Source organism: Chelmon rostratus, chromosome 23, assembly GCF_017976325.1.
Source record: "Chelmon rostratus isolate fCheRos1 chromosome 23, fCheRos1.pri, whole genome shotgun sequence".
NCBI classification, from domain to species: Eukaryota; Metazoa; Chordata; class Actinopteri; order Chaetodontiformes; family Chaetodontidae; genus Chelmon; species Chelmon rostratus.
In genome coordinates this window covers 11,396,986-11,416,658 of record NC_055680.1, presented here as the reverse complement: position 1 = coordinate 11,416,658, position 19,673 = coordinate 11,396,986, and the positions used below count along the sequence as shown (strand labels likewise).

General features: G+C 45.8%; 1 protein-coding gene across 3 annotated transcripts in view; it reads right to left on the bottom strand.

Annotated features, from left to right (window-relative positions):
* Positions 1-19,402, bottom strand: part of arap2 (ArfGAP with RhoGAP domain, ankyrin repeat and PH domain 2) — a 121,213-nt gene extending 101,811 nt beyond the window's left edge. The window contains exons 1-9 of one of the 3 annotated variants that reach the window (XM_041965019.1): positions 17,448-17,552; positions 17,090-17,128; positions 15,463-16,366; positions 14,273-14,355; positions 10,769-10,845; positions 10,381-10,445; positions 9,177-9,533; positions 8,259-8,328; positions 429-549 (exon numbers count right to left, since the gene is read on the bottom strand). In XM_041965019.1, the coding sequence (XP_041820953.1) occupies positions 429-549; positions 8,259-8,328; positions 9,177-9,533; positions 10,381-10,445; positions 10,769-10,845; positions 14,273-14,355; positions 15,463-16,295 (1,606 nt within the window). In that variant the 5' untranslated portion in view covers positions 16,296-16,366; positions 17,090-17,128; positions 17,448-17,552. Of the gene's footprint in view, positions 1-428; positions 550-8,258; positions 8,329-9,176; positions 9,534-10,380; positions 10,446-10,768; positions 10,846-14,272; positions 14,356-15,462; positions 16,367-17,089; positions 17,129-17,447; positions 17,573-19,268 lie in introns of those variants that run through there. The other 2 variants (XM_041965016.1, XM_041965018.1) reach the window with 2 other exon arrangements.
* Positions 19,403-19,673: the final 271 nt, after the last annotated feature.

Genomic DNA, 19,673 nt, shown 5'->3' with positions numbered 1-19,673 from the left:
TATGATAGGCTGAAACCCCAACTCTGGACTTGAGATTGAGACTGATTTTCTCATATTAGGCTCCGAGAAAAAGCCAATTTCCCAAAATGCAGAACTTTTTCTTACACATGGGTATCTTGCCAAAATGATTTTTGAGTGACGCGGGACCTCCAGTCAGACTGAATCACTTTTAGGGCAGGTAGAGAGAAAACTGCATGTGAGCTGAGACGTGAGATTACCACCGAGGCATTGAGAGGGAGCGAGGGAAGAATGAGAAAGACGAGGAAGAGGCGAACAGAGAGGGAGTGAAAACAGGAGAGAAGGCGAGAGAAAAACAAGGCCAGACAGGGAATCAGACGGTCGGAGCGACAAAGGCCCACTGACAAGCAGAGAGAACACAATGACTGCCAAATGCAAAGGGAAAAAAGTTAAAGATGCACTCGCTGTACCTTCTCTTTCAGCCCGGAACGTGAAGGTCCGAAGGGAGGTGACCACCTCAAACTTGTTGTCACCCAGTCCTCGCACCTGTCTGATAGCACTGGCCAGGATCATACCTTTGGAGTACATCTCCTAAAACACAGAGAGACATATAAACAGATAAGAGTGCTGCAAAAACACACGCTAAATGAAGTGCAAACACAGGCAGACCCACGCAGCTTCATACATGTTAATAATGTTATTGAATTCTTCTTATCTGCATCTGTAGAGCCACAATTACTGCTTTCCAGTGCATTGTTTGCATCAATAGATGTGTAATTCTGAGCTGTATTACCGCCAGCTCGGATCACATTCAATTTGAAACGCCACTGACAGACATCCTCATCAAACTGGAGCCATAACCCATCAATACAGAATCAAATTTATTTGCAGAAATAGCTTCCCTGCTCCCTTTCAAGCAGTTACTTTGATAAATGGGACAGAGCTCTTGGACAAGAATCATTTCAATCAAAAAGCTGCTGCACGAACACAAACAGGAAAGTCACACTATATGTTTTCATATGAGCTGCTGAGCAAGCCAGGACGCATTTGCATTGATGCGATCTTTGACATTTCCACAAATAACGCAAATTGTACACTTGAAATATGTGTCGTTTTGAAATGGAGGTGCGGGAAACGGCCCAAAAAGTGAATTATGTTGCATTAAGGAAGCCCAGACACAAGAATAACACACAGAGCGCTGTCGTTTGGGCGTTAGGAGACATCATAAAACAAATCTACAAGCGGAAAACAAACTTCTCAAATATTTAAAAAGAGACAGGCACGCTGCAGCGGGGATTTGGGTAAAGCATAGGAAGCGCTTGTTGGGTAAAGAGGGATCGGCTATGTGTGTTATTTCATTACCCCCTTGTTTTCCCCCAGCAGCTCGGGTGGAGGCATCCAAATAAGGAGGATGATGCACTGGAGGCTTCATGACCCTCTTTACAATCTCCCTTGACAATGGCAATTAAAGTACTGGGTCATTGTCAATCAGAAAAGGAGACAGAGAGGGCAAGAAAAAAAGAAATCAGGCATTAATATTGTCACTTGTGGAGAAGAGAGGACAGAATGGTACTGCCACCGAATCAGTATTCAGACCGTGTTGTGACGAGTATAACGGAGAAATGCCTTTAAAGTAGCTGGAAAAAGCTAAGAACATATCGGATTGTAATGTTCTTGCAATAGAGTGAACTGGAGGACAGTACATTACACTTCTGTAGCGGCGTGAAAATCACTCGGTTATAAAAAAAGGGGTCGTTGCAGACATTGCATTATTCATGTCGATAATGTCATTATCATTGCAAAGTATGAAAAAAAAAAAAAACAGTCATGTCTCTTTTTTCTCTCGCTGTCGCTCTTCATCGGGCTTGACCTGAATTTTGATTCTCCGCAGTCCTGTGCACAATATAACAGCTCGTGGTGGCTGCCATGTGCAATTACTGCACGTTCGTCACATCCTGCGAAGGCGCCGAGCGCGAAGGAAGCGCAGGACGGATGAAGAGAGGAAGAAAAGGAAGCGAACTTCTGACTCCCTCTCGCCATTCTTAATTAAGCCGAGTGACCTTGCCATCCACAAAAGCCTATTTCGAGAGACCACGCAGCCAAAAATATACCAGCCGGCGCAGTCAGTTAGGGAGAGGGGGGGGGGGGGGGGGGGGGGGGGATGGATGGATGGAGGGGGCATGAAAAAAAGAGAGAGAGAGAAATTAGGTTTGTGTGAAAGGCCAAGGAGAGGACCGAGAGGACGAAAATGGACAAAAAGAGAAGAAGAGGCGATCAAAAAGAAAAGGAGAAGCAAGAGAAAAGAGAGGCGTGTGGGAAAGATAGACATCATGTCGAAATGAAGACGCCTAAGAGGGTCAGGGAGGGGTCCTTCTCATATTAAAGCGGGATGTTAACAATGGCAAGAAGTGGCTCAACCTAATTACCGACAGCCAGCCTCGTGCATTTCTCTCCCCGGGAGTTTCACACCAATATCTCCCTCTTTCTCTCTCTAAATTTAGACCCGAGTTAAAGGAAGGTGAGCAGAGGAGGACGCGTGGATGCGTGTGGCTGAATTAGCTCGGTGGCTGCGCGCTGATAATTATATCCCCAGTATGGGTTAACGGTAATTAATTGTTTTAATTCTAGTTTTGGGGTCATGGAGGAGAGCGTTGTTTAATTGCGAGTTGTGCATCTGTAAATACTCTGACAGCAGAGTCAGCGGAGGGACGATGAAGAGAAGACGGGGTCGGCCGCCGAAGGCTGGATTCAGACACGACGCCACACACTGCGGCCGCACACACACACACACACACACATATAATGTTTACAGACCAATCTCAGGAGGAAGGACTGCCAAGGATGCAATGAGGCCTAACTATCTCTCTTTCTCCAATAACACCTGACTCGCCTCCCTCTGCCAAAAATCTCCTCCACACTCATTTCCCCTCGCTCTCCACCTCCCGAACTCCCTCGCACTCCAGCCGCTCCCGCCTCTCACTCTACCCTCCTGACATGTGTCAACCTGTGTCATTTTTCAGGGCGGTGTCGCTTTCTTTCCTTTATTTTTTTTTTCTTTCTTCTTCTTCGTGGAGATGCGTGGATAACTATGTGTCTTTTCTTTTCGAAAAACAACCCCGGTAAACTTCGGGAAACAATTAAGGCAGAGCAATGGAGCTAAAGCCCACAATAATGGAGGCGGCGTGTGGAGAAAGCAGGGAGGAGGGCAAAGAGGGGGGAAAGAGTTTTACCACCGGCATGGAGTTAAGGTTCAGGCATCTCCAAAGCGGTGGATTTTCAATGGAGACACGAGGACACCAACTGGTTGGAGCAGCAAACTGCACCTTTGAGAAAAATGCTGGTGGACAACAATGTATCCTTTACTCAAGGATTTGAATGAAGTTGCTACCAGCCAGAGCTGTTCTGAGGCAAGTACAAGTTAAGTTACAAGCCTTCTTTAAAGTTCAGGTCTCTGAATGCTGACCATTCAAAAGATTTTCTGCAGAATAGTCATTTCAAACCTGTGTCAATGTGATTTTTCACATTATTTAGGTGTGTGTGTCGATGCAAGGCCGGCCAGGAAACGTAATCTTTTTGTCGGTGAAGGATTTTAGGAGGTCAAACATTTCAGGCGTTTGCTGCTTTTGAGACTTTAAACTGAAGTCTGGCTCGAGTCCAAACGTCAGGATTATGCTCAAACTTAATTCATTTTTTGGGGTCTGTGCTGCAAACACAACAATAACATACTGTAGCTTGACATGGAGAAACATTCATTTAAAGCCACACGTCAAATCAAGGCCAATAGTCACTCTGCTTTTAGCTCTGTTTTTGGTCTCTACCAACTCTTAAGGAAAATATCTGGTTCTTTAGCAGCCAGGTGCACCACTATGTTTCCTAATCACTAAATTTGTGCTGTGCAGGTAACATATAGTGAGCTTTTCAAGCTTTTTATTGAAAACAGCTGCCCGCTGAGGCTGAAAACTAAAGACAAGAGCTGTGAGAGTGAATCAAAACAGTAAAGTTGCAGGCCTGAAAACCAAAACAAAGAGCTGAAAGCTAAAAAAAGGCTCCATAGATCTGAGGGAGGCTGCAGTCAGGTGATAATTCTCTGTATGTTCACCATAACAAGCACCATCTTTCTATTTACACAGTCATTTAATTCTTGTTAACATAAAAATATGATCGGTGCAGCTTTAAGGAAGAAACGTAAACACTTCTTGACTACATTTTTAGTGACTACCTTTAAATTCAAGGTGATGAATCTACCCGAGGTGTAGCATCGTTCTTAGATGTTCCTCTGTGTGATTAGTAATTCTTGCATATGAAAATAATGCCAGGCTGAAATGTACTGAAACTGTGAGAAATTCAAGATAAATGTCACATATTTTGGGCACGGTTCTGGTGATCAAAATGAAAGCACGCATAACCGAAAAGAAAAACAGAAACACTGGGGGTGTTACAGTCGGCGGCAGCTCAGGCATCTTGGGAAGACACAGGAGGGAGTAAGCAGAGGAGCTTTCAGGCTTGGCGAGGGAGAGCTTTGCAGCGTCAGACAGACAGACGGACAGACAATCAGGCTGATACACTCAAAGACTGATCCCCGATCCTAAAACCTCATCTCCCCTTTGGCCTTCTATTCAGCCTCACCCCCTCCTCCACCATCCTCTCATCCCTTCATCCCTCCCAGCCACCCCCCTCACTTCCTCCCTCACTACCCTGAAGCCAGGCTTTGGACTGTTTTCACAAACACACACACGCACACACACAAGACACCACTCCGGGACCCTGAAGACTACATCTCAGGACCAAAGCGCTCTCCCGAGTCAATCCCGGTGTTGACGAAATCAGGCGAAAGGGGTGATTGATGAGACGGATTTGGATACAACGCTGCAGAGAGGGAGAAGTGAGACCGGGGATCTCGCTACTCTCCCACGCCACCTCCGCTACCCCGATGATGACATCACCGCGGCCAGAGACCTTCAAGCTGCGACTGTGATTAAGTGCGATTAGTTCTGTCTGGGGCTGACAGATCCCGCAGGATTTTAAACTACAAAAGAGTTTTTGGGTTTTTGAAAGTTTGAGAGAGAGAACAAGCATGGGAATGTTTCAGTGTATAGGCATTATTATTTTTGTGTACAGGCAGTAATGATGTCTTGAAAGCCATGATCATTAGGCAACCTGATCAATATCTATGTAAAGCTAGCTAACATTAGCCACCATAAGCTACTGGTCATACCAGACAAGGGAAGGTTGGAGCAGTAAAATCCATGTTAGCAATGAATGCAGTTGCATGTTATTGCTAACAACGACAACTTTCTATTTATAAGAGAAAGGATATGTTGTTTCTTTGTTTTAAAGACACACAGTCTCACTTTAATGTGCTCAATGCTTTATGAACAAATATCTGCAAAAGTGACACTCCTCCTCAGCTGCATGTAACGGTTAGCACTGCTATTAGCATTTAGCTCAGATGTGGCACAGTGCAGCCTCACATGTTGATGAGACGATAGCAGCTTGAGTAATAATAACAGCTGCTGATAAGGCAAGTTAGAGTCAGCTGAGTTGAGTGTGAATTCATTTCACTTCCTTTAATCTTGATATGTATGTGTATCCATATGTGGCATCATCAAGTATGCAAATTAGGGCATGATAGCATCCAGCCACATTTAGCAACCATTGGTCCAGGTTTTAGCGAGTGAGAGTCCGATTAATCCTCTAACGTGGTCTGAGTTCAGTTGTGCAGGTTTTGCACGCCTGCATCAACAAGACAGCAATATGAGCAGTACAGCAATTTGTCGTGTGCACTCGGTTTACAGCACACACATGCATGTCTCTGCACTGGGAGGCAAACCACAAACTCGTACTTCAATTTCTGACACAAAGCCGTGCCGAGAGACTTCCTGTCTGTCCGTGCAATCTTCTCCTACCCCCGCGCTCACCCTGTGGAGGTGGCACCGGGTGGCGCGCGGGGTGGTACGGGGCCTCGGCCGGCCACACAAAGCAGGGATGACAGAGAGATTGTACTCGACCTCTCCGCTCACCCGAAACATGATGAAGCCCTCTGCTTTCTCAGAGGGGAGAGTCACATTGGCAGGATGACTTTAAAAAGTCCAAACAACAATCCCTGGTCCCTCTCTCACACACACACACACACACACACACACACACACACACACACACACACACACACACACACACACACACACACACACACACACACACACACACACACACACAAAGGCAAACTTTCATGTTTTCCAAAAACTGCCGCGCCTTCGCCGAGAGTGACACAGAGTATAAAGTGCTGACTCGCCGGCCTCCCTGCCGATTTCCACTCTGCCGGCGACGGAGCGTGTCCTGACAAATAAAGCAACAAATGCAATGGAAAGAGAAAACGAGGCGAAAGGGAGAAAGGCAGAGGGAGCGAGAGAGCACGGAGGGCTATAATTAGTAAGTGATTAACGAGCCGGCATCAGACAGGTCCCACATCATTGATTGTGTTGTTGTGCAATGCTGCTGCAGCGAAAACGAGCTGGCCCTGGGAAGGGCCGCTGAGGTCACTGCTCGCTCTCACACACACACACACCCACACACACACTGTGTTTGTTCCACATCCAGTGGTCATTAGCAAGAACATGAAGGTAAAGCAGTCAGATTCAGACTTTTTCAAAAAGAAAATACCAGAGTTTAAGTTTCAGCCTAACGATCCGATGATGCTCTTTGCATCTCTGCTTTAGAAGATTTTAATGTATTCATTTTAAGCCAACAGAAACTATTCATCTCTGTTCAATTCAAATCAGCAAAGTTCTGAAACGTACCTCAGTCGTGTAATTGATCACAGCAAAGAGTGCAACCTTATTTTCTGCTCATTTTTGTTTGTCAGTGTTTGTGTCATTGAGTGACAATTCAGTCTAAGTGCAGATTGATTTGCAAAGTCTGCACTGCATCACCTCTCCAGCGTAGGGAGCATCGCATTACAAACAAATGCATTTGAGTACTCAGATTACTGTTTTGTTTGTTTTGTACTTGAAGTAATCAGTTCTTCAGTTACATTTTCAAATAAGCAGTCTGTTATTGTTAACATTTCACCAGAAAATCCCTGACACATTTTCACTGTTTGTTTCTTTCCTTCTTCTGGAGAACACAAGTTCAGCACAGCTCCACAACACCCAGGTACCCTCAGTTTCTACTTACTTTCATTTACTTTCAACTTTTGCAGTCATTGCAGTTGAATTGGCCATATGCATCGAGCCCAAGTACCCTCTGATTTGATGTTTACTTGCACTTAATATAATCATGAATAAACAGCTGTGATAGAGTCTGTTATTCCTGTTGTTAACCTGCAGAGCTACAGATTATGAGCTGTACACGAGGTTATGGTATAATGGTGGAGTCTGAACATCCAAAGGTAAACGTGCATCACTGTGCACCCTCTGGACAATACAACAAACAAATGGGTTTTAATTTGTAGTAATGCAGCAGCACTCTAATGTTTTTTGCTGCATTGAGCATATTTTGCTAGCAGTTAAAACACTGTAGCACCCTAGTTGCCACATGCAGATATAACTGAAAGATTTAGGAGCACTTGTGCTGAAATTTCAAGCATTCTCAGTTCGTAACGACTGCTGCCTTCATTCCAAGGCGCAGCCAAAAACCAGTAAAGAAATGTTGGAGCGATGCAGAAAGGTTGCGACATAAAAACGACGGAGTCCAGACTGAACAGGTGGTTGTAAAACCGCCGTCTCGCCCGCATCTTTGCCTGCATCCTCTCCAGTTCCTGCTTTTTCAACCTCCGTGCTCTCACCCCACCCTTACCCTTTCTCCCCCTCCGTCCTTCCCTCGCTGTGATGATAAGGCAGGCAGTGCTAAGCGAAATTTCAAACTCAACTGTCAGACAGAAGGAGAACGAAGAGCGGTACAGGGAGGGTAGAAATGCTGAGGGAGGCAAAAAGAAAGGAGAGTCTCTCCCTCTCCTTCTTTCTTTCTCTGGGAACTGGTCAGGTGCCAACATCAATGTACTTTACTGTATGGCTGGGCGGGCACAGAGAGTGCTGGCCTGTCATGCATGGCATAATGTCGCGCTGTCCTTGCCACCATTTTTTACCCTGCCAAGCTAATGATGATAATGATGACAATGAGAAAGAGGAGGAGGAGAGCGAGAAGGGAACACTTAGAACTTGGCTCGGCTGCTCTTGGTATAGATTTCTGCGACGGAGGGATGAAATTGCTTGCGCCAGTGTGCACGCGGAGGATGAAGGTGTGTCAGCAGGAAGCGGGAGGAGGGTAGGGATGCGTGGACATGTGCTTTTTGTCACACTTACCTTGTCATTGTTGTAGTAGGCCAGACTGTCGCCGTCGAATCTCACCCACCTCCTTTGAAAAACACAATTTCTGCAAAGAGAGGAAGGGGTGCAAACTCAGTGCAGCTTAGTCAACCAAACGAAGCCAGTTTTGAGTGAAATAAGAGGCAGTAAAAGCACAAAAAAAAACTGTCAAACCAGCAAACCACTAACTAAATCTGCCTGAACAGGTACTCATATTTCATCAAGAGTGCCACTGATTCATTAATGTCAAGAGTTGTATCAACAGCTGTCAATTAGGATAATCAAAACAAATGGCCACTTTCAATTTGAATATTCAACAGCCTGAGGGCAGGTTGCCAAACTTATGCATATCAGGTGGTGAAGGCGAATATGAAAAGGAGGTAAATGATTGATCGCTCTGGTTTTGAGCAACGGTGACAAAGAAAACGTAGTTTTGCCAGAAAACGCCGAACTCAATGCGCTTCTCATTACTACAAGGTTATCTCCAATTTCCTCTGCTTTCCTTACGATGGGGCGATGTATTATAGATAAGTCTGCTTCAGGCTCGTGCATCTCATACCATTTATCAGTTTTTTTAATGGTCATCAAAGATAGAAGACACACAGGGAAGCAGAAAAAGGTGCGGAATGAGAAAGGTCTGCAAGGAAACAGGAAGCAGCGGTTGACTGACTGTGGTGACTTTTTTCGCCAATGACAGGAAGTGGCATGAGGCACATTTTGTGTTGTCGGTGTGAAATGCTGTGAGAACTTGCACCGGCCTTAATACATATTCATAACATTCCCTGTGCAACGTGGAGCTGCAGTACAACTGGCATTAGTGAGTGTTTCATGTAGATCAATGTAGCATAACATCATATGAAGGATTTCAATTGTCTGATAATCACAATTATCATCTTCAGCAGCACTGTAACTTACCCCTGAGGCGACAGTTTGTCCAGCCAACCCACTTTGAGCACCTGGTGTTTGGGGGCTCCATAGAAGCACGCATATGGAGAAATATCAGGCAGAGCATCTCTGGTCACACCCCCCAGAGCGTCTGCAGGCTGTGAGTAGAGGTCACACTCCACCATGATTAAAGACCCATCCTTAGAGCCAGAGGCTGCTGATCCAACACTCTCAGGGGTCACTGCAAAACTTTGGTCCAAACCAGCTTGCGGCAAGATGCTGGCGCACTCGTCCACTGTTGAGTATTCGTCTTTGTAGGGGTCTGGGATCGTCGGAGCAGGAGGAGAAGCTGCTTCCTTTGACTCTTTCTGTTTAGGCATCTTCTTTCTGTTGGTGCATGGACGAAGTTAAAGAAACAGTTCGATATTTTGGGAAATACATTCAATGTCGAGAGTCAGGTGAAACACACATATGCAAATATATGTAAATACATACATACAGTATACATACATGCATTAGCATATATATACATACATATTTACATATATAGATATATATATACACACATACATATATACATATACATACATACACGTATATATTTTGTGTGTGAGTGAATATATAATGATCAATAGATAGATATTCATTTTCTATTTTTTGTATTGATTTAATTTTTTACAACATCTGTTTTTTGTTTTTCCTGCCAAGAGATAGACGACAAGATTGACACCACTCTCTTGTCTGTACATGAATTATGGAGCTAGAGCCAGGAGGTGATTAGCCTAGCTTAGCATTAAGACTTTGGCTTAATCCAGAAGTCAAAACCACCATCTCTACAGCTCATTGATTAACACGTATCATTGTTAGCTGTCACTATTTCTTGGTGAACGGCTGCCGGACAGGAAGTCCCTGCACCTGCCGCTGTATGCTAGCTAGCACACACTTAGCCCTAAAACCACACCTTGTCAATTTTACAGATCTGTTTATGTATGATTTAAGCAAACAAGATACAACGTATTAATTAGTGAGCTTTAAAGGTGCTGGCAGGTGTTTTAACTCTGGTCAGAGTCAAACTAGCCATGTCCCCCTGCCTCCAGTCGTCATGCTGGGCTAAACTAATGCTGATAATTAGCATACAGAAATGAAAGTGACATTAATAACTGTCTGCATGAAAGTGAATGAGTGATCAGTAGATCAGAGTGTGGGACAACAGTACTACATCAGCATACCATACCTCTGTTTCTTCTGTTTAATCTTGTCCTTAAAACCCTTCTGTAGCCCTTCTTTAGCGCCCTGGTCCTATAGAGCAGAGAGGAGATTAGCATCAGATGAGAAGGGAGCGTCCATCGTTCAGTCGGACACTGTTATCGTGTTGGTGTACTAAGCTACGTTAACTTTAGTGGCTAGGTGACATTTCTATTAACCTCAGGGGGCACAAGTGAAACAAGCACATTTTCCGCTCTGCTATGTGTCCGCGGTGACAACATTAACACAGGGAGGGAAGTCTGGTGCACGGACGGAGGCCGAAACACCGCCGATAGTGTGGAAGATCTGAGAAATGTCTCCTCGTCTTCGGTTAGCCGCTACTCACTGTCTGCCAGTGGGAGTGTACGCCGTCTTACCGGAGTGCTTTCGGGGTTGTTGTACAGGAACATTTCTCCGTAGGGAGCGATAGGCGTCAAGGTTCTTTGAAGTGGAGCTAAAAAGGACACAGAGACAACACAATGCTAGTTTTGTCGCAGCTTTAAAACTTGCAGAACACAGTGCGAAGGCCTGAACGTGGTGCATGAAAGTAAGTAGCTTAACAGGATTGTTCCACTTAAATTTTAAATCACTCAGATGTTATAGTGCCCTTTGATTAAAGCAACTCATTGATCTGAATAAATGTGTGAACCCTTGATCCATGTAAGCAGTAAACCAATTAAATTTTGTTTTAGCATGCCTATCTCTCTGCCTCGGCCTTTTCCTCGCCCAACTGGGAGTATGATCCTCCTCAGTCTGCCTCAAACAGACTGAGTCCCTGCCAAGGCCATTTCTCTGTCCCGGCTCCTGCGGGGACCGTGGTCGGTGGTCGGAGGAAGCGAAGACGAAGAAGAAGAAGAGCGACTCTGGCCAGACACTATTAGTCTGGAGACCCGGGGGCCACCCTGCGTGGGCCACAGCCTGTCACTGTGAAAAATGACACCACCCTCTCCTGAGGATTGTGAGGGCCAGAAGACGCCGCCACGGGGGCTAGACACACACACACACACACAGGTGGAGAAGCAGATATGCACGCAGACGGCGGGGTACGAAGATCGAAACACTCTCAGATGCATAAAGACGCCTCGAGACAAACACAGACATAAAAGGACGGACAGTTAAATGAGCACCAGCGCTGATGTGAATGCACAGCTCCTTAAAGCTTTACAGACCGACACTTCCGAACAATGCAGGCCATTACAGACGGACACAAAGGGCATGTACTGGGCTTTATGAAGGGGTCAGTTTACTTGATGATAGAATCCACTCCAACACGGTCGCCCTCTCCACGGACAGGCTTGGTGGGCAGATAGCAACCATCAATCATCATCTATCAGCCGACCTTCAGGCCACTCGCAATTCTCTCCGAGGGGCCGCCGGACGCGACTGTACTCAATTCCTGTCCGATTCCCTCTATTCTTCCCTCGCTGGCTCCGTCTCCGGCTCCTGCCTTTGTTCCTCTCATCCGACCACGCGGCGTCTTTATCTGCTCCTGACCAGACGCCCTCTCAAGTCGCAGTCTGGGAAACGACCTAGATGCCGCCATCGGTTTGGAGTTAGTGAGGAGATTGATTTTGTTCCGAACTAAGCCTCAGCTCTTCAAAGGCGGGGAGTTCCAGGTCAGCTGGTTATTATCACTCCTGTGTCACTCCCGCATTGACCGTGGAGGTTTGCACAAACGCCACCGTATGAATTCAAATCGGTCACCAAACAATTTACTATTTCTGTCGCAGGTTCTGTGAATTCACTGGTGAATTGTTCCAGAGGAAAACAAGTCAAGAGTGTTTTTCTTGAAAATGATGACAATGAGGCTGATGTTCATCATAACTGATCATCATAAATTACAACGTCCCTGTTGGGAATCAATAATAATAATAAGAGCTGTTAAGGTTATATTATAATCATCGTGTTGCTATTGTTGTTAGGTTACTTATGAAAGCTACTACATTCTACACACACGATAAAAAAAGTAATCTACATATTTCCCATCATCCTCAGCTGTACTCAGCAAATCTTAGCATGCTAACACGCTAAACTGAGATGCTGAACATGGGTAACACACTGCTAACACCTGCTAAACATGAGCATTCTTGCCTTTAAGCACTGAGCTTATGCTAGCATGCTAACGCTAGCTTTTAGCTAAAGCCTCACAGAGCCATCATAATCGTCGTGTTATAATTAAATGTTATATCGTGGAGCTCCGAAACTCCCCAGCTGCATTGTGGAGAGGCGGTGTTTTCTTCTGGTTTGCAGATTCAAAAACATTGAGGGGGAAGAGCTGTGTGATTTGGGAAAAGTGGAGGAGGGGGTCTCATTTCCCTTTGTTTTGTACATACTATGATGATTTATGAGAGATAATATAAAAAACTAAAATCTGGTGTACAGATGATCAAAAATTGTAACAGCTGTTCAGTTTTGCTGTTTGTTTTCTGACTTTGTCTCAAAAGGAAGGCAGAATTTACTTTATTTTATTTATTTAGTACTTCTTCTGATGCAGTCTTATAAAATACAAGCCTTGTCAGCGATCTTATGAATTTTGTTGTGTGAAGGTATGAAAGTCTTCCCGCAAGGTCACGCCTGTCAACAACACAGCGATGACACAGAAACAAACACCCAACACATTTCTAGAGCTTGAAAAAGGAAGTGCATTGAACAGAGAGGCGTTTGTACAATGAACAATCAAATGTCTTAAAAAGTAGACACACAAGTGCATTTATTACTACTTTTTTTAATCACTGAATAATTTGCCAAGTTTGCCGTGTTACTGAATAAGCACAAGACTGACACGTGTTTTCTCAATGAGATTTTTCCTGTGAAAGAAACTTATTTTTAAGGGGAGGTGTTGGGGTGTTAATTAAAATTCTGTCAGCCTCCAATAGCAAGTTTTGATTGGGTACGACAACCATTCTGGGGGACTGCACTGCACATTTTTCTCTCGGTTTGGATCTCATCTCGGAATAAACTCTTCAAATATGCTCGGGTAAAATAATATGTCAAATAACGCCTTGCTAGACCTCGCTGTGAGGGGAGATTTAGCTCCCCGTTTCCCTGCTCTGGGACCGTCTTGGCTCCCTCTCTTCCTCCGTCTCTCAGCCTGTTTTGCATCCATCTCCTCTTCCTTCCTCCCAACCCGCTCCACCGGCTTGCCTTTCTCTCTAGTCTCACTCCCTGTCTTGTTCCACACAGAGAAAAAGTTGGAAAAACAAGGCCTACCAAGAGACTGCTGCAGTAAAGGTACACAGAACAAGCACGGAAAGGGAGGACAAAAAAGGAGGGCGAGGGGGGATAAAGTGTAGAAAACGGACAGAAAGCTGTTGATGTGTTGCGCATGGCTGCGAGAGATGTGGTCAGATACGGCCCCTAAAAGACCGCCGTGTTCGCAGGTGTTTCTAACACATTCATCCAGCCTGTCGTCACAGAAAAGCGCCACATGATCCTCGGAGAACGCGTCTACCTCGGCACAGAAAGCAGCTCACGTAGCATCTCGTCAGATGAGACGCGAGGGTCGGCGAAGCCCAATAAATCCGGCGAGGGAGGAGGAAAAATTCAAAACATATTTGTACTGGTTGTACTACAAGCCTGTGTGTTGTTAGCAAAGTTAAACAACTTCTAAAAAACTTCGGAGAGCCGGGCGACAGCAATACACACTCGGGTCTCGCTGAGGGACAAGATGTGAGAGAGCATATTCCCTATGAGATGCGCGCCTGGAACGGGGGCGACGGCGTTTCCCACGACACAGCTGCCGAAAGCCCCCACCCCACCCACGCACTACCCTCGTCTCCTCTCCCCTCTTTCATCCGGGCAAACAACAGCACCGCTGACTCTGCTGCCGAATGAAATATTCATGGCAGAGATGAAGCGGATGCAGCTGAAAGACTGTGTACCTTTCTGTATGCTGCTTCCACCGGTGGGACCCTCTGAGCCGGTTAGGTGTTCAGGGCTGGTTGTTTGCGCTGGTGGTGCGCTCCTGAGGAGAAAGAGAAATCAGTGGGTTAGAACCACCAGTGCAGCACGTGGGGAAAATAGGTAACACCGTTTTGACGTAAAGGCGTTCAGAATAGAGATGTGAAACTCTCAAAGTTAGTTTTGCAGTTCAAAAGTTCAACAACGTACAGTAGGACGGGTATTGTACATACATTGTATGTGGAAAGCAGAATTGAATATGAAATTAGAGGCCTCAGGTTCTCCATCAGTGTAAAGCTGAACACAGAGAGAAAGTTTCCACATTGTTTTTCATATTGGAAGTCTTGTTTTCATATTCTGTGCAAATTTATTTCACTGTGTGCTCTTCACCTTCTAGCTTGTTTGATTACTTGTCAAAAACTGCACATAAACTTTCATAAAGTAAAACTTTATGCTTAAACATTTTAGAAAAGTTGGGTAACAAATATTGATGCCACTCTCCTGCATGTACGGTATATATGAAGCTACCACCAGCAGAAGGGTTAGCTGAGCGTTAGCTGACTGGAGGAACAGCGACGTTGGCTTACGCAGATATAAAAGTTTCACTTCTTCAAAAGGAAAGTTCGACATGTGACATCCGCTCATTTGCTTTCTTGCCTTCTTAGCTTAACAAAAGCTAACCTTTCAACGTCTCAAAAAGCTCACAAATCATATGCAGCCTTATATTCATGCTAAATCCAAAGTCTCTCATGTCCACAGAATAAATATGAAGCGCCCGCCAGTAGTCGGTTAGCTTAGCTTAGCACAAAGACTGGAAATAGACCAGGGACTGCGCATGAAAATTAGCTTTTTGGCTAAATCTGACACATTTACATGATATTGATGTTAATTAGGTTGTGTTGTTTGTGGTAAGTGAATAAGTAAAGTCAGTTAAGTTGTTTTGTTTTGTGTATGAATGTATGAACATTATGTGTAAATTATGAGCTTTAGAGGGTTTTTTTTACCTTTGTACCAAAGCTAGGCTAGCTGAATCAGTCTTCATGCTACAGTAAGCTAAGCTAATCAGGCATGAGAGTGCTATCAATTCTCTCAGCTAACCCTGTGCAGCAAAGCGAGTGAGAGCATTTCCCAAAATGTGGAAGCGGTCCATTAAGTTGAACTGGGAGCGTACCTGTCCTGCAGTGGGAGTATGGTCTGAGTTGGGATTTGGGGGACGGGCCGGTGCCTCAGCCGGTAGGAGCGAGTGAGCCGTGGACCTTTAGGAACACTAAAACTGGGCTGCGACTCATAGATGGAGTTTTCCACCATTTCACCACGAAAGCCCCCAGTGTCTTCAGTGAGCGCTGAGTGGGGGCCTTCACCAGGACAGGGGATGGAGTCGGTGCTGGACAGCGAGGGATCCTCTGAGGAAATCTCCCAGTCTGAGGGCATTTCAGAAATGGAGAGGGACTCGCTGCTGCTGCTGCTGCTGCTGGAGGGCACAGCGGCAGGGGCGCAGGCATGCTCAGGTATGGATGTTCGGATGTTCTGCGGATTGCGGGGGGCCGGCTGAGGCGGCCGCAGGTATAGGCTCTCTGGGACGTCCTCGGTTTCAGGTCCCAGTCCGGCTCCTGGAGGCAAAGTCTGACTCCCCTCCAAATCGCACTCTCTCCTCTCCTTTGGCTGATTGTGCTGGCATGAATTCCCCCTCTTTCTATCCTTCAGGAAGATGTGCCTCGGGTGTGGCACGGGCTTCCTTCGGCGTCTCCCGTTCTCCATCCCTCCCTCTTCATCTTCTTCACCGCCGCTCTGCTGCGTCACCCCTAGTGCTTCCAAACTCCTGAGGATGCGCCTACGGTGGCCAGTTGGAAACACTCGAAGCTCCAGCAGGCGCTCGTCTGTGAGGTCCCTGCACTCTTCCAGAGTTTGATAGCGTCCTTGCTGGAAACATGAGGTATACTGGGACAGGCGGAGGGTGAAGAGCCACTCCACGATCTCCTGGCTCGGCTCTGGAGGCTCCGACATGACGCCCTAGTCTCACCTCTGCCACATCAGGAAGAACTTCAGAAGATGTATCGTAGTAGTCCAGCTTTAAACTGTAAACACACAAAAACAGATTTAAAAAAGTGACAGGCAACATGCTGTAAAGCTAACAGGCTGTCAAACAGAATCTAATCTTTGCATGACTCCACTCTAACAGTATTAACATCTGACACGTCCATGAACTCTAACAGGAATAAAACATCTGTTAGGCTCTTACTGTGTGCAAGTCAAGTCGATACTGATTTTGCCTGCTGGTGCAATTTTAAGGGCTGAATTTTTACCTTTAAACATCACTTTGATGGCATCATTCTCTGACTCATTGAGGGATTAGTCAGACTTTTTTGGAAATACCTTCCCTGGAGTTAGCTGACAGGATCGACACCACTCTCACATCTGCACGGTGCATGTGAAGCTCCAGCCTGAGGACAGTTAGCCTACCTTAATATAAAGCAGGCAGCACCGCAAGGGCAAACACTTAATTTGGCTCTGTACTGAATACAAAACCCAAGAACAAACTGTGGTTTTAAAATTCAGGAAGTCACCGCGGCAGGCCAAGAAATACTTGAGTACATAACCACCTGTGAAACCATAAATGTTTTTTTTACAGTTTGGTTTCTGTACAGATTAAACAAACAAAAACATCCTGTATTAACTGCTGAGCTTGGAGGCACATTTTTCTTTCACTTTTGGACATATCCAGACTAGCTCCCACCCCCTGCTTCAAGCCTTTATGCAAAGCTCAGCTAACAGTCTCCTGGCTGTAGCTTCACATTTACCTTGCAGACATGAGCGTTGTATTGATCTTCTCAGGTACTCTATAAAGCAAAAAAAAAAAGCCTTAATTTAACTGTCTGTTCTTTTAAGCCTTCTCTGAAAAGATCCAGATTCACACACTGTAGTGAGCAAACATGCCAGGCAACAAAACCAAACTTAAATTTGCAACATTTGGGGATGAAATAGCAGGAAACAGCAATAGTTATGATGAAACAGCGTGCCACCGTCATAGCGTGGCTCTCCGGTCAGGTTGTGGTAAGAGACTTGGCTTAAAGTCTGACACACGACTCAAACAACACACACTGAGTTATCACAGAAGGTCTTTGTTAAAACACCCTTCCTTTTATCTGCAGCACTTACCATATCAGAGTTTAAAAATCCAAGCTTTCCATCACAGCCTCGCAACACGCACTGGTGATAACCCTGCTAATGGTACTGTTGTCAAAGATTTCCTGATTTCTTTCACACCGTCTCTTCTTCTTCTTCTCTTAGTGCTGATGAGCTGTGTGGCAGAACTGCTCTATCTCTAACAACACGCACACTTTGAACTCACAGGAAGATACATCATCACCATCATCTTGTCATGTCCACTTCTCTTTTGGGTTGCAGACCTACGGTGCGCAGGGGACGTGAAGTGTTACTTCTGCTTTCAAGTTAAAACAATGCTGTAGCTCATGCATGCACATGCATTCGAGTGCTTGGTAACGTGCATGTCGTTCACAGAATGAACACGAGCAGATGAATTTTAAGAACATAGCATCTCTTCCACTCTTGTGTATTTTTGCACAACAACCTGAAATGATAGTTGTGCAAAGTCGTGCCCATGTATGCTCAAAGCAGAGGCCTTTTAAAGTTTTTATCTGGTTAGCATACACCCTACCTAGGACACTGCCTTGCTCACAGGAACAAAGTTAAAGTCCCAGCTCCACACATGACTGTAGTAAGTCCAACAGAGGGCTACGCAGCCTCTCAGACCTGCCCAGCTGTGTGTTGCAGTGTTAACATGCAGGGGCCCGTATTGGCTGACAGCCAGCGCAGGCACACGCCAAAGCTTGCAAGCACATTTGACCTGGCCTGCTCCTCCATCTCTGCCTTTTAGCGGATGTACACCCACTCACACAGTGCGCACACACATGCGAAACCGCACTCCACAGAGCCCACACATTCGGCAAACATTATTAAGGGCTAGATATAGGAGTTTTGATCCACAGCTACTGCCCGGTGTCAAAGCCCACGGAGTGTGTAGATCAAAAGCGGGGAAGAAAAAGAGAAATCCACAAGACAAACAGGCTGCACATGCCACCTGGGTTATGAAGCAGTGTGCGTGCACGCACACAGACACACATCATAAAGGCAAACACATAACAGGACAGCAATTCATCAGAGCAAGATATTGTTTCCAACAAAAGAAACTCGGTGTGAAAGCCTGACTGCCAGCGCAGGAGAGCTGTGTGTCCAAGCTGTGTCTTCTATAACATCACAGGTATGGTTATACAGCACAGGGGGGTGAGTCACAGCATGCACGCCCGTGCATGCACACCAACACACACACACACACACACGCCTCATACTTCTGCACATCCCTCAGCCAACCCACTTTGAACAAAGTCCAATGTGTGCCACCTTCCTGGTTTGAGAAAGAAATGCCTGTGGTTGCTCACCAATTCTGTATTTGAAATACTGCAACCTCATTGTCGAGTGATGTTTCGAGGACTACTGTAGAGCATATTTCATTAAAAAATGTCACTTAAAACTGCAGTAAAACCACTTCTGTGCAGCTGCCACTCCACAGATTATTAGCTGTTGTGTTTTCATTGACAGCAGGCACTCTGGAAAACAGGTTCGCACGTGCGACATGTGCTCGTGTGTGTTCACTGAGAAAAGACCATTACACCGCTGTGAATATAGTGTTAACAGATACCAATTAAAGCCCGGGTGACGCAGTTTTACCTCACCTTCGCATTACACTTTAATTTTCCTAACTTACCGGCGAGTGACACAAACCGCTGCTCACACTTCCAGCACTGACGCACTCAAAATACAATGCTAATTTAATTTAAGCTAGTTTATTTGAGTCTCGTGCGCACGCTTGGCGGCTTCTGGTGGGCAAACACTTGTGGAGTCACGGTGTTGACGTAAACACGCAGCCGCGCGTGCGTCCCCGCGGCCGCCGAGGCTTACCTGCCGGTCAGAAACAGGAGGACGCTTGAGGCATCACACGCACAGCTTCGCGCGCTCGCCCCGTCCGAGTTCTGTCATCTCACGCGGCACAGGATCTCCGATGGCTGTCGCGAGCCCTCACATCGAGACTCTCGTGTGTTTCCGTCCCGTCTGTTCAGGCGCCGCGAGCGACCACGCCCATTACAGCGCGGGGCCGGGAGTCCAGGACAAGCAGAGTCCTCTCATAAAATCTGCGACCTGAACACTGTAATCAGCGGCGGAGTGCACGTACTGCAGTACTGTATTTACTGTAATGTACTCTTTACTCCACTACATTTGTCTGGCAGCTTCAGTTACTCGTTACTTTTCAGATTACAATTTTACACACCCTTACTGTCCAATGAAAACCAAGCAACTCCAAATTTG